This window comes from Entelurus aequoreus, linkage group LG24 (genome assembly GCF_033978785.1).
Source record: "Entelurus aequoreus isolate RoL-2023_Sb linkage group LG24, RoL_Eaeq_v1.1, whole genome shotgun sequence".
NCBI lineage: Eukaryota > Metazoa > Chordata > Actinopteri > Syngnathiformes > Syngnathidae > Entelurus > Entelurus aequoreus.
Window position 1 is genome coordinate 26419831 of NC_084754.1, and position 16893 is coordinate 26436723.

The 16893-nt window shown below is 40.6% G+C and overlaps 1 protein-coding gene across 1 annotated transcript in view; it reads left to right on the forward strand.

Annotated features, from left to right (window-relative positions):
• gnao1a (guanine nucleotide binding protein (G protein), alpha activating activity polypeptide O, a) overlaps window positions 1-16893 on the forward strand; it is a 236160-nt gene that overhangs the window by 192716 nt on the left and 26551 nt on the right. Inside the window, exon 5 of the mRNA XM_062035823.1 lies at window positions 7768-7896. Within this exon, the coding sequence (XP_061891807.1) occupies window positions 7768-7896 (129 nt within the window). The remainder of the gene's footprint in view (window positions 1-7767; window positions 7897-16893) is intronic.

Genomic DNA, 16893 nt, shown 5'->3' on the forward strand with positions numbered 1-16893 from the left:
TACTCATGTTTTTGGTGTGGTTATGGCCGAATATAAACAGTTTTGCTCAATAAAGTGATCGATATAATTCCTGGCCTCGAAGCATCTCGATAGACGTTACAATAATTGAACGGTGTTCAATTGAACGGTGTTGACGAACACCGTTAGGGCCTCTTGTTGTCACTGTCACTCAGAGTTGCATTGCAAAATTACACAGAATAAATGTGTTTTTTTTGTTTAGAATTCAGATGGGATTTGATTTGGTGCGCGGCATATATTTGCTGTGCGCAGAGGACGCTTGAGCACTGCGCAATTGCGCAGGCGCGCACCTTAGAGGGAATGTTGCTTGGCAGTCCATGTCTTGTTGAAAACACGCCATTCGTCATCAACTTTTCTCTTTTTAGCGTCTCGGGTGTAAACCGTGCATCACTTGTCGCTGTGCACCTTCACTCACAGGTTACACACAGACATACGCCCATAAATAACACTTTTCAAAATAAAAGCAGCACAGTTGTATTGCACGCACGACATAGATGTTTTTTCAACTTTATTTTGTAATTTGTGATTGCAGCTGTTCACATTCACTCACAATCACGCACGCACATACGTCCACACGGAAGTAATACAAATAACGCTTTTCAAAATAAAAGCAGCACCGTTGTATTGCACACTCGACATAGATACTTTTTTAAATTTATTTTGTAATTTATGATTGGCCTCACACGGGCCGGACAGGGACGCACAAAGTGCCGGATGTGGCCCGCGGGCCGCAGAATGCCCAGGTCTGCTTTAGTGTCTGCCACTGGTCACCTAAAGTGTAGAAATGACAGTTAAATTGGTGCCCACTACGAATAGGTATAGGTAAAACAGTTACTGACCCATAGGGCACTTCAGGATGACATCATCATCATTTCTACAAACTAGGATAAAGATTTGAGTTTGTGTAGCCGAGTTATTAACAATTTGTGTTTTGTGGCAAAACATCGGAGTCATGTTTGGCGTCATGCCATGCCCACACCTAAAGACATAGGCAACAATTGTTGGCAAATTAACATTGCCTATATGTCTTGTATCTGTCATTTTAACCGCAACTCAATCGGTCAAAGTCCCTAGGAGGAGTGTGTTAAAGTACGACCACCGTATTTTGACGAAAAATGGCAGTTGGAAACCAAGGCGGCCGACTCGTTCATTTTTAAAAAAGAGTTCTTGAGACTTTTATGCGCATCTCGTCATGTTGGACGTCTCCAGCAATTTTCGTGGCTCTACGTAGAATTGGTGGGGAAGGGGGCTATTTTGTCTAATTTTAAAGGTGGCGCTAGAGAGACAATTTTTACATTTCATTTTTGGAACCATCAAAGTATAAAATACTTTACCTGATGCGCCTGCAAAATATGGGGACTTTTCATGCATGTTGAGGGCCTCATAAAGGCGTCCAAACGTATCGAAAAAAACAACACAGCAAATTCAATAAGGCCTTTGCAGTGTTCTGCATTGCCCCTGTGGGGCATGCTCCGCTGCTCGAGTCCTAAACATAACGCCAGCAGACTCAAAACGAATCACTTGATTTGTTTTGGTGTCTGCTGGCTCCAAATCAGCCTATTAAATCATCCAGAAGCTATAAAATGGCATCACTGGTTAGATTACATGTCTAAAACTGTATTTTTATTTCTGACAGTACAGAAAGTATGTTAATTTGTGCGCATCTGTGCCAGTTTGCATTGCGAACACTAAATTATTACATTTGCATCTCTTCCTTCCAGTATTGTGGCTGTTCTTTTTTTTTTAAACTTAAATTTTTATTCTGTCACATGCATACATATATCAACAGGGTCAACATCTTACAATATATACATAGTCAATTTATATTCCATATCAAGCATTTGTGGTGTCATTTTCCTGAGTTTTGTATTCAGTCCATTTTGTCCATTTCTCAAGAAATAGTTCCTCCTGTATTCTGAGTCTATGTGTAAATCTTTCCATTACATATAGTTCTTCCACAATGCACAGCCACTGTTCACAGGTCGGTGAGCTGCTACTACGCCACAGTCTTGTAATTGCCTTTTTGCTGGCTGCTAACAAAACCTTGACTAAATTGTGGCTGTTCTAATAATCAGCATATATTCTTCATATACATGAAGGCTAACAGGCTAAATGGATTGTGCTCGCTTTTTTGCTCATTTAAAGGAGACACAATCCTCGGCGCACAGGTTTAGTTAATCAGTTTTGTGTGTGCTATCAAGTTTGCACTTGCGCTAATACATGCAAAATGTTATTAGATCAAGCCCCGAGTGTATAGTTTTCTATGAGTTTAAATAAGATTACATTATATTCGCCTTTTGCTTTCCCATGTGAGGGATGAGAGGCTTCCTAAATGTAAATTTGTACTTTGAATTATTTTGTGTTGACCTGCTGGAAATGGGTGGTGTTTATTTGTGTTTATTTATTTGTTTGGCTTTTGGAGGTATTTTGTTGATATGGCCTGATAAGCCAGTGCACTATTTTGGAGACATCCTGGACATCATGTGTTATGCTTCTGGCTGATTTAATATGATGCACAACTTGTTTAAAGTTAAGTTAAAGTTAAAGTACCAATGATTGTCACACGCACACTAGGTGTGGTGAAATTTGTCCTCTGCATTTGACCCATCCCCTTGTTTACCCCCTGGGAGGTGAGGGGAGCACCGGGAATCATTTTTGGTGATTTAAAACGCACATAACTGTCCACTCCTGCATTATCATAAAGCAAAACAATATGTATTTGAATTAAAGAGAACATCATATAGTCCCACACGTGATGAATTGCGTTTTAACTATGAAACATGTTGACAGTCCTTGACAGCACAGTTGAACTTTGTTCAGTATGCTGAAATAACTTATATTAATGGGTCTCTGTCCATTAGAATTCACAATATAAAGCACATTTTAAAAGGAGCTATTGTTGGTAGTGTACTGAAGCTACTGTCAGGAATGAATGAATGAAGTTATGACCAATGATAGCTTCATCCCTACGGAGCACTTTGTTCAATCTTGAAATCTGATTGGCTCAGTGACCATTGCATTAGTGACTATGTTTACACTGCAGGCCAAAGTGGACCAGTTTTTTTTGGAAATCTGATTTTTTCCAGCTGACTGTTAAGATTACAAGTAAAATGTGATCTTTATCAGACTCCAGTATAAATCAGGCATGCACAGTTTGATAAGTGAAAACAAAAAGGAAGTTAACCGGAACGACAAGTGTCCCGTAACAACAACAGAAGAAGAAGAAACAAATGTATTTTGACGACGCCGTTCTTCATTGTCGTTTTCTTCTGTTGTTGTCATCCCGGGTCACTCACAGACGAGAATACGAGAGACACTGCGCATATACAATCTACCCATATGTCCAAACATTGAACGGACAATTGAGAACAGAGTTTTCCAATCTGTTTTTTTCATTACTATTTTCAATTTTCAATTAAATCAAATTACGGATAATTGATCATGGATAACGATCGATTTTTCCGTTTTTTTATTACCAAACCAAAAAACAGGGGAAATTAATTTTAATATACGTTTGTAAAATTATTTTTCTGTTCCAAACGAAAAACGGATAGCCGCGACGTACAAGGACCGAAAATAACTGCAGGAGGAGGAAGAAGAGAAATGCAAAATGGAAAGTGATTTTCTTTTGGTCTTTTCCTGCGCACACGGATGACGTAGCTTGACCAAAGATGACGTAAAAATCGCAAACTGGTCACATTGGAAAATATCAGATTCCAAACGTATTTGGACTACCTCTTGATGTGGCCCAAATCTGATGCAAAAAGATCAGATTTTAAGCACTTAGGAGCATTTACTACACAGGCAAAAAATATCTGATTGTGTCACTTGAGGGCAAAAAAATCAGATTTGGTGTCTGGTGTAAACGGGGCCAGTCTTTTTCGTTAGTAGTGATGCTCTATTGCTTTTTTTTTGTGACATTCTGCAGCTTCTAAAGCTTCTAGTATTGATCCCAAGCGTTAAAAAGCCTTAAAATATATTTAAACATTAAAATTCATACAAATCCCACTCTGTGGGAATTAATTCATCACGGGTGGGTCTGAAACGGAACTCCTACAATATTTGAGGGAACACTGTATTGTATTTCATATACATGAGGTATATTAGACAGGTGGTCCTCCTTTTATGACATTAAATAAAGAAAACGACAGTAGTTACATAAGAGCAACAGAAGAATATGCATGCAGAGTAACACGTCATATGTAGTCGCAAAATACGTCACTTTTGTTCTTTTAGTTAACTCTTTGACTTTAACCTCCTTTATGTCACCCAAGCATGAGGCGGAGTTTTTTGGAGGCGCTGCGTAAAAGAAAAAGAAAATAAAGAGTGAAATCAGCCAGCGTAAAGCAGTCGGTGTAAAAGTGAAGAAATCAACATTGGCTGCATGCCCGATCCAAGCCGCTCAAATACTGCGTCCATCACCAAGGATACAGATTGTATCTTTATACATATTAATTCATCTTCTCCTATGAAATGGACAGTGACAACTAAGCAGCACAGTGGTCTCATTCTTGAGACTTTTCCTTCCGACAAGGCTGCCTCTCCCTCTCTTTCCAGTGTGCAAGACAACCACAGGCATTAAATTCAGGAGTTGTTTTAATTTTTAGTACTGTTTCATCTCATTATTGTATTTGATGTTTATTGCTGTATGTCCTACATGTGTTCTGTGTACAGTCTGATTTATATAGCTGTTCATTTAGGTAGAATGTAGGTTTAAGTTCCGACTTGCACTAAACAAGCTTACAGTCGTGGCAACGTAATGAAAGTCCGTAACCTGAGGACCACCTGTCATTAGAATTTGGTGACCATGAGTTATTGTCATTGCTAAATCATGTCTTCCCTGTAACACTTCAGTATTGATTTTCATTCATTTGGCTGTGACACCTACATGTAGACCAGCCTCACTTGTGCTCTTTTGTCCAACAGATGGTACTTTTTAAAAAATAGTTGACATACTTAACAACAATAATGCAGGGTGCTGAAGAGAGGACACAGAATCATCTGTGGTATGATAATTAAATATTCAGAGTATGATGACATCTGTCCACTTCTCCGATACTGCCGACACACACGTGCATCGTTATCAGTTCACAGCAAACCATTCTAACTGGCTGCCTTTTGATACTGTTTACACCGCCAAGGCATGATATGACACTTTTAGAGGACATAACACACTCTCTTCCCACGCCGAAGGTCATAAATCCAAGTCTGTCAGAGAACTTTGCATCATTGAGCTACACAAGTAATTTGACTTAAAACCCCACACTTGACACTTAACAGTAATTGTAACTAGTTACAGAAACGCGTTAACGCATGTGATTAATCACAACATTTTTTCGCATCAGTCATACATTATCGCGGATTAATCACACAGTACATTGTGACTGGACGTGCTCCTTTACCTTATCTTGTTTGGTCAATGATCAGGACAATGCATACGTCAGTGAGTAAGGAGACTGACTTTTTGGTTTGCTGGCAAATTGCACTCCAAAACACACCCTAACTGGACTTTAGATAAAACTGTTACAAAGTGTTGAAAAAATAAATTATGTGAGTTCAAGTAAAAAAATAAAAATGTGAGTTTGTGTATGACAGAGGTGCCCATTAGGTCAATCGCAAACTAGCAAGGTCGATCGCAGAGGGTGTGTCAGTCGATCACCAGCCAGGCAGTAAAAAAATAGACCTAAAAATTAGCGATCATTAATCTTCACAATGATGTCACTTTCGTCACTTGATTGATGCTGGCTGCTGCAAGCTCAGTATTAAGAAAAAAACGACCGGCTATAAGGCTAGAAACACTTTTTACATATATATATATATATATATATATACATACACACATATATATATATATATATACATACATATAAAAAGATATCCAAGGAATTGAGAATGCCAATCAGCAGTGTTCAAACGCTGATTAAGAAGTGAAAAATGAGGGATTCAGGTAGACCAGCTGAAGTTATTTGTGGATTTTTCTTTGCATCTCGAACAATTTTCCTGGCACTTGTCGCTGAAATCTTTGCTGGTCTACCTGAATCCCTCATTTTCCACTTCTTAATCAGCATTTGAACACTGCTGATTGGCATTCTCAATTCCTTGGATATCTTTTTATACCCCTTTCCTGTTTTATGCAGTTCAATTACCTTTTCTCGCAGATCCTTTGACAATTATTTTGCCTTCCCCATGACTCAGAATCCAGAAACATCTGTGCAGCACTGGATGAAAGATGCAATGGTCTGTCAGAAGCCCAGAAACTCACTACTATATATATATATATATATATATATATATATATATATATATATATATATATATATATATATATATATATATATATATATATATATATATATATATATATATATATATATATATATTAAAATATTAGGGTTTTTTTTTCAAGTTGTCCAAGCAAGTACTTTACTGTCGTCAATCGTGATTAATCGAAATAAAAAAATAATCTGGTGTAAAAAAAGATGTATTGTTTGACATACAAGCTTTTTTAGAATGTTGCAGCAATTTACTGATTTAAGGTTGTTCATCTTCCAGATGGCATTATGTATTGTAGTTCAATAAAGCAAAGTGTCACCTTGCTTGTGTACTGCAGCGCGGACGGAGGGACTGAATTGCTGTGTCACACGTCTGAAAAAGCAGTGCAAATTTGCTCATTGTTATTTTTGTCTTTCAACATAAAAAGCAGGTAGGGAACAGTCAAGAAAACAAGTGTCAAGTAGTATGCATTGTTAGTTTCACACCAGGCGATTTCTATGTACCATACCAGTAATTGAACTGTCAGTCATGTACTTTTAAGCATACAAATAAAACAGTTAGCTTTAGGTGGCATTTATGACTTTTCTCGTTCAACAAATGGGGTTGGTTTACAGTGTGTGTTTAGTGCAGAATGAAATCAGGATCTTATCTTTGACAAATATCACTTTTAGACCTTTCTTTCAGTCAGTTTGGCTCCGTCTTCCTGCTCTTAGGAAGCTCGAAATCCAAACCATATTTTCTTCTGTATAATCAATAAACCTTATCACCAAAGTGTATGTGCAGGCTAACCACTTCCTGTTCATCATTCAATTCCCCACCCTTTATCTTGTGGCGGTAAGTCACTCTGTCAACTATGAATAAAAGCTTCACAGCAATTACAGTGGATGTATGTGCGTGTGTACATTCTCACAACTCATCCATCTCCTTGCTTAACTATTTGTCGATTCAGAGAAATTACAACATAAATATTTCTGGAAAAACCTGTCCGGATCAGAGAGAGGCTCTGCTGTGGCCTGTGAAGATGATATGTGCTATGGTTAGGATTGAAATTGATCAAATCTCATTTGGTGACCCAAGTTTTTGTCCCAAAGACAGAATTTGGAGAAGCATGCAAAGCAATGTTGTTTATGCAGTGCAGTGTCGTGAGGAGTTCAATGATCTCTACATTGCAGAAAGTAAGCAACAGCTACATCAGTGAAGTCATTTGGTCCAGTTTATTTACATCTTAAAGAGAAAATACATTCACCTGAGGACAACAATGTCTCTGTTGTGTGAAAAAGTTCAAAATAAGGGGGTGCTCCACCAACAATTTAGGGCGCACTCACATTCAAACGAAAGTGCCGAACCACAAGTGTGAACGCAGCCTTAAAACAGTTGTGCATAGTTATGATAGGATTTAGTGATGATTACTATAAATCAAATTTGCTTACTTGACATACACTGCTTTCTAATAATTGTCTATTCTGTATTGTGCAGCTACCTTGACAGCCTAGATCGGATTGGTGCCACAGACTACCAGCCAACAGAGCAGGATATTCTGAGGACCAGGGTGAAGACTACAGGCATCGTGGAGACACACTTTACCTTCAAGAACCTCCACTTTAGGTACAAGTAGTAGGGATTAGTGAGTCCCAGCACACAACACACAAACACAACAACTGAGTGAGTGACAAGCCTGAACAGCAAACACATTCCTCAGACAGACCAACAATTTGTTTTCTATATGGTGGGTCGGTATAGCTCGGTTGGTAAAACGCAATAAGGTACAATTAAATAAATAAATAAAATGGTACTGTTCTTGGTCACCGCCCTGACTAAACTAAGATGAATGCAGCAATGTACAGAGACATCCTGGGTAGAAACCAACGCTTCCCATCCAACCTGATGGAACTTGAGAGGTGCTGCAAAGAGAAGTGGGTGAAACTGCCCAAAGATAGGTGTGCCAAGTTGTGGCATCGTCTTCAAAAAGACCTGAGCTTTTAATTGCTGCCAAAGTTGCATCAACAAAGTATTGAGCAAATGCTGTGAATAATTGTGTGATTCTTTTATGTGTTTATTTTTAATCCTATCCTATGTAATCACCACCCTGCCGAAGGGAGTAAAGATGGAAATTAGCCCTTGGCTATAATCTTGCATATTTACAATAACCTCTGAAACTCATGACAAAATTGCCAAAAAAAAAAAAAAATCTTATTGTTATTATGGGTTATTGTCTGTAAATGTTGAGAACAAAAATCCATCCATTTTGGAATTGTCACGGCTTGTCACACCACGCCGTGCCTTATTTTGGGTTTCTTGATAATTTTCTGGGTGTAGTTTTAGTTTCTGTCTTGCGCTCTTATTTTGTGTTTTTTCACTTCCTGTTTTTCCCTTTCCTGCAGCAGCTTTACGCCTGTCTAAATCTGTGTTAGTGAGCATTTCTTCTTTGCCAAGATAATCCATCCCACCTCACAGGTGTGGCATATCAAGATACTAATTAAACAGCATGATTATTGCACAGGTGCGCCTTAAGCTGCCCACCATAAAAGGCCACTCTCCTTCGCATAGAGTTAATCAGGTTGTTGATTGTGGCCTGTAGAATGTTGGTTAACTCCTCTTTAATGGCTGTGCCAAGTAGCTGGATATTGGTAGGAACTGAAACACGCTGACGTATACGCCGATCCGCTGCATCCCAAACATGCTCAGGTTGACATGTCCGGTGAGTATGCTGGCCATGCAAGAACCGGGATGTTTTCAGCTTCCAGGAATTGTGTACAGATCCTTGCAACATGGGGCTGTGCATTGTCATATGACAACATAAGGTGATGGTCTCGGGTAAATGGCACAACAATCCCAGCAGGCACAAGACATTGATACAACTTTGATTATACAAAAGTACATACATGTCCTTTAAAAGTGACTTTGAAACAACTTTGCAAAATAGTTGTATTTGTAAATTGAGACAACGTTGATGTCAAACAATGGATCTATGTTGTGGAATGGAAAATTACCAAAATTCATTAGTCAAATCAAGGTCAGAACCCAACACTGATTAAAGGTTGTCAAAAAGCATTTTGTTCCAACATTATGTTCGAGTTGTTCAACGTCAGGACCTAATTCAACAAGTTCTCAATGTTGTTTAAATGTCTTGTGCCTGCTGGGATGGACCTCAGGATCTCCTCACAGTATTTCTGTGCATTCAACATGCCATCAATAAAATGCACTTGCGTTCGTTGTCCCTAACATACGCCTGCCCGTACCATATTTCCAGCCCCACCATGGGCCAATCAATTCACAACGTTGACATCATCAAACCGGTCTCCCACATGACGCCATACACATTGTCTGCCATTTGTCCTGAACAGTAGCTAGCATACCTCTCGGATATCGATAGCAGCCTGAGGCACTGTGAGCAAGGTGCTGTGTCACTACACCAGTAAAGTAGTTCCTCTGTGTTATCTCTTACAACAACAATGTTGCTAAAGCATTGGTAGTGTTTTTTTAATGTTTTTATTACAGTGCTTTATAAACAAAATAGTAGAATCCCCAGTACCTGCATTGTGAGCCGCCTGGTGCTTGCAGTTTTTTTTACTATCTAGGATGCACAGAAAAGGCGTGTGTTCTTGTCTCACATAAAGATTGTGGATGGTGGGTGACATTCCAAAAAAAGGGCAGTTTTCCTTTAAGATAAACACATTTGTCTAACTTTGTAAGAAAAATGTCCTGTTTGTTAATAATAATAACTGTACCTTAATTTCAGCTATTGATGTTTGCTTAGATTGCAGTTTTTGCAATATTGAATAAATGCACTTAATACTTACACACAATATATATGAATGGTGTTTCAAGATTAGTGTATTCATCAACACTCACTCAATACCACTGTAAATATTGACTTAGTACTGTACCAGGAGTGTTCTGTTGAGATGTCGAAATATTTTCAGCTCACTTCAATGTAACATACGGCATACCTACCATTATATTCATTTAAGGCACAACCTGGTTAGATTAATCTGACATTCACTGTATTTCCTCTCTGGTAGTGCACTTAGACCTGTACTTGTGGCATAAAAATAGATGAGAGCGATCACTCCCAAATTACACTTCTGCTACTACTGCCTGTTTAAAAAAACATATTCCATTACTGTCTCAATTTGAGAAGTAAGACAGGAGTGTGAGCGATTTTCTGCAGAAGTGGAGAGTTAAAATCAATACTAAATGGCTCAAAATGAGTAAGGTAGGAGTGGCATGAGGGGAAGCAAGTCTCAATGAGGCATTTCCACACACAATCACAGACATTTGATGGTAATGTTTCACATTAAAGTAATAATCCATCGAAGTGGGCTGCCACTTCACGGTCCATAAAAGAGAACACAAAAAGTTGACAATGAAAAACACTGCAAGGTAGATAACTTAAGATAACACCTCACTTTAAATCAGTGGTTCTTAACCAGGGTTCGATCGAACCCTAGGGGTTCGGTGAGTCGGCCTCAGGGGTTCGGCGGAGCCTCCGCCAAGGAGGTAAAGACACATCCGACTTATCGTGTAAATAAAAACTTCTCCCTATCAGCGTATTATGGATACCCCCAAACAATGTTCCCTCTAATTTTCCATCTGATTTGCAGGTTTTTTGATTGATTGATTGAAACTTTTACTAGCAGATTGCAAAGGAAGAGAATACACAGTACAGTTTACACACTACAGTACATATTCCGTACAATTGACCACTAAATGGTAACACCCGAATACGTTTTTCAACTTGTTTAAGTCGGGGTCCACGTTAATCAATTCATGGTAATGTGTGTAAGGTGTGTAATTTGTTGTGAGTTCATGCACTGTGTTGGTTTTGTTCTTTGAACAAGGTGATGTGCATGCACGGTTCATTTTGTGCACCAGTAAAAAAACATACGACTTTTTCTTGAATTTGAAAAAAATATATATATTATTTTTTTTTTCACTAAAGAAGGTTTCGGTGAATGCGCATATGAAACTGGTGGGGTTCGGTACCTCCAACAAGGTTGAGAACCACTGCTTTAAATAGACACCACGTTTGTGCTGCGCTTGTGCTAGTTTGTGCCGTTGAAATGGTTGTTTGTGCCGTTTTTGTTTCTGTGTTATTGAAGATTCTTCTTTAGGTCAGCCAGCCGCCCTGTTCGCCAAATTCAGTCCAACTTAAGCCAAAATAGTGTCATTCGTTTGTGCTACGTTTGTGTTGCAAACTTTATTCGGTCCAAACGCAGTATAAACGAATGAGACTATTTTGGTTTAATTTGGAGAAAGTGGGGTGGGCTGGCTGACCTTTAATTGACCTATAAAAAAAAGTAATTTAATAACTCAGAAACGAAAACAGCACAAAAAAACATTTCAACTGCACAAACAAACTATTTCAGCAGAGTTTTACGAGGGGCGGGGGTACAACTTCACTTTTTTAACTTTCCAAAAGAGATTTTGTCAAAAGTTATTACAAATTCCTAAATTAGTCCATCATTAAGGGGAAAAAAAAACAACATGCTGTGCTATTTATATACTCTTTTTTTCTCTATATATAGGGTAACTTTCACTTGGAAATAATTGTATTTGCTGTTGGTGCAATTTTTAGCATCATAAAAACTTAACTTAAAATCAAACTTAACATTGAAGTTGGGCTGCAACAATTAATCAGTTAATTATTATTAGATTAGAAAAAATGTGATTTATATTCTGTTATTTTGATTAATTGTTTAATGTTTGTAACTAATATAATTGATACAATTCAAGCCGCAAGGTGTGCGCTGCAGTGTTAATTTTGATAGCAGTTTTTAATTTAGTTTTAGTCCTAGTCTTTTGATGAGAATGTATTCTAATTTTAGTCATATTTTAGTCACTTAAATTGATTTAGTTTTAGTCGACTAAATTCCTCAAAATTTAAGTCGACTAAAATTACAGTCAATTTTGTAGACTAAAGTATAAAGTATAATGCATATTTGACGTTGTCTTGAAACTACTTTAATGAAGGTTATTGCAAAGCATCTCAAAAAGAATATATCAAGAAGTACATATTAGTCATATAGTCATCTGGACAAATCCAGAACTAATTTGATGAGTGTGCAAAATTGTACTGAACAATGTGCCAAGGATATTGTCATGTCTGTGTGATCATGTTTTGTTTAAGTTATGTTCTGCTTGGTTTTGGACTCTTTTTAGTTCCTGCTTTTCACTCCCTTGTCTTGTTTCCATGGTTACCCATTAGTTTCACCTGTTCCACGTTTGGACTCATTGTGCACTCTTGTTTGTCACCAGAGTAACCCATTAGTTTTCACCTGTCATGTCACGCACCTGTTTCACGTTTAGAGTCACGCACCTGTTTTCACTGATCATGTCACTATTTAAGCCTGTCTGTTTCTGTTGTTTGTCCTGGTGACATCCTCTATCATCTCATCCATGCTACTGCTACCCACGAGATTAATGTTTATTATAGTTTATTCTTCATGCCATGCCAAGTAATTTTTTGTTATTGTTCATAGTTTTTTGCCTTTGTGCATGTCTTTTGTTTTCATAGTCAAGTTTTGTACTTCCGCCATTGTGCGCGCCTTTTGTTTATTCTTTTTTTGAGTGTTAATATTAAATCATGTTTCTAAATTCACGTCTTGCCCGCGCCAACTTTCCGTTGCCTTCTGAAAAAACAAACCCCCAGGACCAAGTCATGACAGAATGTCACCAGCATAAATGTTTTTTCGCACGTAAGTTGGACGAGTTGGACAGTTTGGATGAGGCTTCTTGGGAGGTGCTGCGCGCCATGGAGGCCGAGACGCTGCGCTTTTCCCCCAAGGAGCGCAGGGGGATGATGTGGGGGAATGGAGGTAAGCTGGTGCCGATCGGCGCGTCGTTCCCGTCCCGGAAACGTCGCCAAGGACGAGGAAAGACTTCCGCGAGCCAGCAGGACACGCCGCTCCCACAGGCCCCTCCCCCTCCAGGCGTAAGAAAGCAGCAGCCAGTCCGGCTTCGCCCTGATGATGTCACAGACCAGGATTTTTTTTTCAATACTTTTTCTTTTCATCACCCACCTCCAGCAAAAGACTCTAATCCCATAAACATGATAAAACACTATCAGAACATGCTTTTGGACATTAGAGCAAGTCAATCCACGTCATCCCAATTTCATGCCCCGCCCCCCAGGACTCAAGCCACGCCAATGTCACACAAAAAAAAATTCTCACCCACAAAGTCCCAGGTAGAAAAAAAAAGACTTTTTGGACAATTTAAAGGGGAGGATTCGGCCCCCCTCCTGACCTCCTTAAACCCACCCCAAAAAACGGTTCCAGACCGCGGGGAGCGCGTCTGGTATCCGCTCCTTGAGGGGGGGGCTAGGGCTGGGAGCTGTTCAGGTGGGGTCGCTCAGCGTCATGCCATGCCACAGCCTCTAGTACGACCGCCACCACCAGTCTTTCGGCCTGCTAAGCCGCAACCTCCGGTTCGGCCACCACCACCGGTCTTTCGGCCGGCTAAGCCGCAACCTCCGGTCCGGCCACTACCACCGGTCTTTCGGCCTACCAAGCCGCAAGCCCCAGCTAGGCCACTTCCACCTGCACCACGGCTAGCTACTCCAAGGCTAGCACCTGTCCCTGCTCCACGGCTAGCGCCAGCACCATGTTCAAGGCTAGCGCCAGCCCCACGCCAAGCTCCAGTGCTGCCAGTAGCAGCTCCACGCCAAGCTCCAGTGCTGCCAGTAGCAGCTCCACACCTAGCTCCAGTGCTGCCAGTAGCAGCTCCACGCCTAGCTCCAGTGCTGCCAGTAGCAGCTCCACGCCAAGTTCCAGTGCTGCCAGTAGCAGCTCCACGCCAAGTTCCAGTGCTGCCAGTAGCAGCTCCACGCCAAGCTCCAGTGCTGCCAGTCACAGCTCCACGCCGCCAAGCGCCGCCAGTCGCAGCTCCACGACGCCAAGCGCCGCCAGTCGCAGCTCCACGACGCCATGCGCCGCCAGTCGCAGCTCCACGACGCCAAGCGCCGCCAGTCGCAGACCCCCAAGCCATGACCGAGACCCCCCATGCCAAGACCGAGACCCCCCCATGCCAAGACCAAGACCCCCATGCCAAGACCAAGACCCTCCAAGTGGCCAAGACCAAGACTCGCCATGCCAGGACACGCCACGCCAAGTTTCGCCGGCCGACGCGCCACGCCAAGCTTCGCCGCCCGACACGCCACGCCAAGCTTCGCCGCCTGCTTCGTCTGCTGCACCCGCACCTGCGTCATCTGCTGCTCCCACGCCTGCCACAACGGTGCGCCTGCCTTCCCGTCGGCCACGGATATGGCCGCTACCTGGTCGTCCGCCACGCCAAGTGCGCCCACCTCATCATCGGACAAGGATGTGGCCATTCCCAGGTCGCCCACCTCGTCTGGTACAGCGGCGCTCTACGCGTCGCCGCCACCTAACTCTGCTCCGGTGGATACGGGGACACGTGGTCTGGCGACCCACCGCCATGTCCCCCTCCCGCCCTCCCATGACTATTGATCTTTTCTTTTTTTTTATGGACATCTGGTATATGTCCTTAAGGGAGGGGCTCTGTCATGTCTGTGTGATCATGTTTTGTTTAAGTTATGTTCTGCTTGGTTTTGGACTCTTTTTAGTTCCTGCTTTTCACTCCCTTGTCTTGTTTCCATGGTTACCCATTAGTTTCACCTGTTCCACGTTTGGACTCATTGTGCACTCTTGTTTGTCACCATAGTAACCCATTAGTTTTCACCTGTCATGTCACGCACCTGTTTCACGTTTAGAGTCACGCACCTGTTTTCACTGATCATGTCACTATTTAAGCCTGTCTGTTTCTGTTGTTCGTCCTGGTGACATCCTCTATCATCTCATCCATGCTACTGCTACCCACGAGATTAATGTTTATTATAGTTTATTCTTCATGCCATGCCAAGTAAGTTTTTGTTATTGTTCATAGTTTTTTGCCTTTGTGCATGTCTTTTGTTTTCATAGTCAAGTTTTGTACTTCCGCCATTGTGCGCGCCTTGTGTTTATTCTTTTTTTGAGTGTTAATATTAAATCATGTTTCTAAATTCACGTCTTGCCCGCGCCAACTTTCCGTTGCCTTCTGAAAAAACAAACCCCCAGGACCAAGTCACGACAGATATCGATTAAAGTGCACTGTACAGGTATCTTAGCTTATTAAATTGGCAACAAAGCTTGCCAATGATGTACAACAAAAGTAGTGATCTTGCTGCTGCGCTACGGTCTTTAATACTACAGTATGAGTAATTTAGAAATTTTAGCTTTGGCCTACTTAGTGTTGCGTAGATGTCTGGATGGTTAGCCTGCAGACAGTGTGTGCATATATCTTCTCTTTTTGTGTAACATACATATTGTATTGAGGTGTGTAACAATACAGAAGGGATGTAACAATATGAGAGTTTCATATCACGGTTATCGTGACCAAAATTATCATTGTTATTATTTTTGTGGTATTGTTGAATGTGCTCAAAAAGTACTTATACACACACTAAAATGTTTTGATCAATTTTTTTGAACAGACATACTGTTAGAAATCCCACTACTTTGCATGTCCTGTGTTTGTTATGCTTCACTCGTAGTGTTTTAGTCTTAGTATTTTATCGGTTTTATTGGCTAAACTTATAGTGTTTTAAATATTGTTTTGTACTCTTGACACTTTAAGATTTATTTAAACGAAAACTGCATTATAAATCAAATGCAGTATTATTATTATTATTATTATTTCTGGCTTTGTCGTCCTACTCTGTTCAGCGGTCCTCGAACGCACCAGAAAACCACCTCTGTCCCGTATTCCTCTGAGGAAAGATCGATCATCATAATTCCGTTCTAAGAGAGCACAGTTTGTAGGTTCAATGTGGACAATTAAATGGCTTAGTTGCTCAGACAGTAATGTATTTATATAGGTTTAGATTGTGGTATGTTGTTTCCTAGTGGGGAAAGACATTTTGATGTTAGCATCTAAGCTAGCAAGCTGGCTCAGTCAGTCTGTGAGTTTATTATAGTGCAGTTATCAATCTCTGTGTTTAGATCATTTTAATTTAAAAAGGTAATACAAACCATCAGGAGTTTTGCCGCGGTCATCATCCTTATTACCGTTTTATTGTTATATCCCTACAATACAGTCATGTTTTCCCGGTAAAAAAAATAACACCTTGCCTTACAAAGACAGTAGTCCCAATTGGACCCCTCTGGGATTTATCCCCCACCCCTCTCCCACTTGCTAATGTGATTGGAAAGATTCCTTACTTGTCCCACCCGCCTAAAGACAAAATCAAATATGATTGGATTTCGTCTCTTTCAACATTTTTGTCTTGTTTCTATTCGTTGGCTAAGTTGTTACGGAGCCCCTAAAGGGACATGAAGGCATTACTTTTGCAAGACCTCGCAATACTTTTTGCGAGATCTCGCAAAAGGTTTTTTTCCTATGTCAGTGAACTGGAAGTAAAACAGACACCGCGATGGTGAACCGGAAGGGAAACAGACACAGCGATGGAGGAGCCTACCTATCATTCGTGGGATAAGTTTATTGATTACCATTTTAGTATTGGCCTAACATATAAAGACATCATATCATATTATGGTCCCACAACAAAGCACAGATGATCGGTAGGCTCCAGCATGCTCCCGCTCC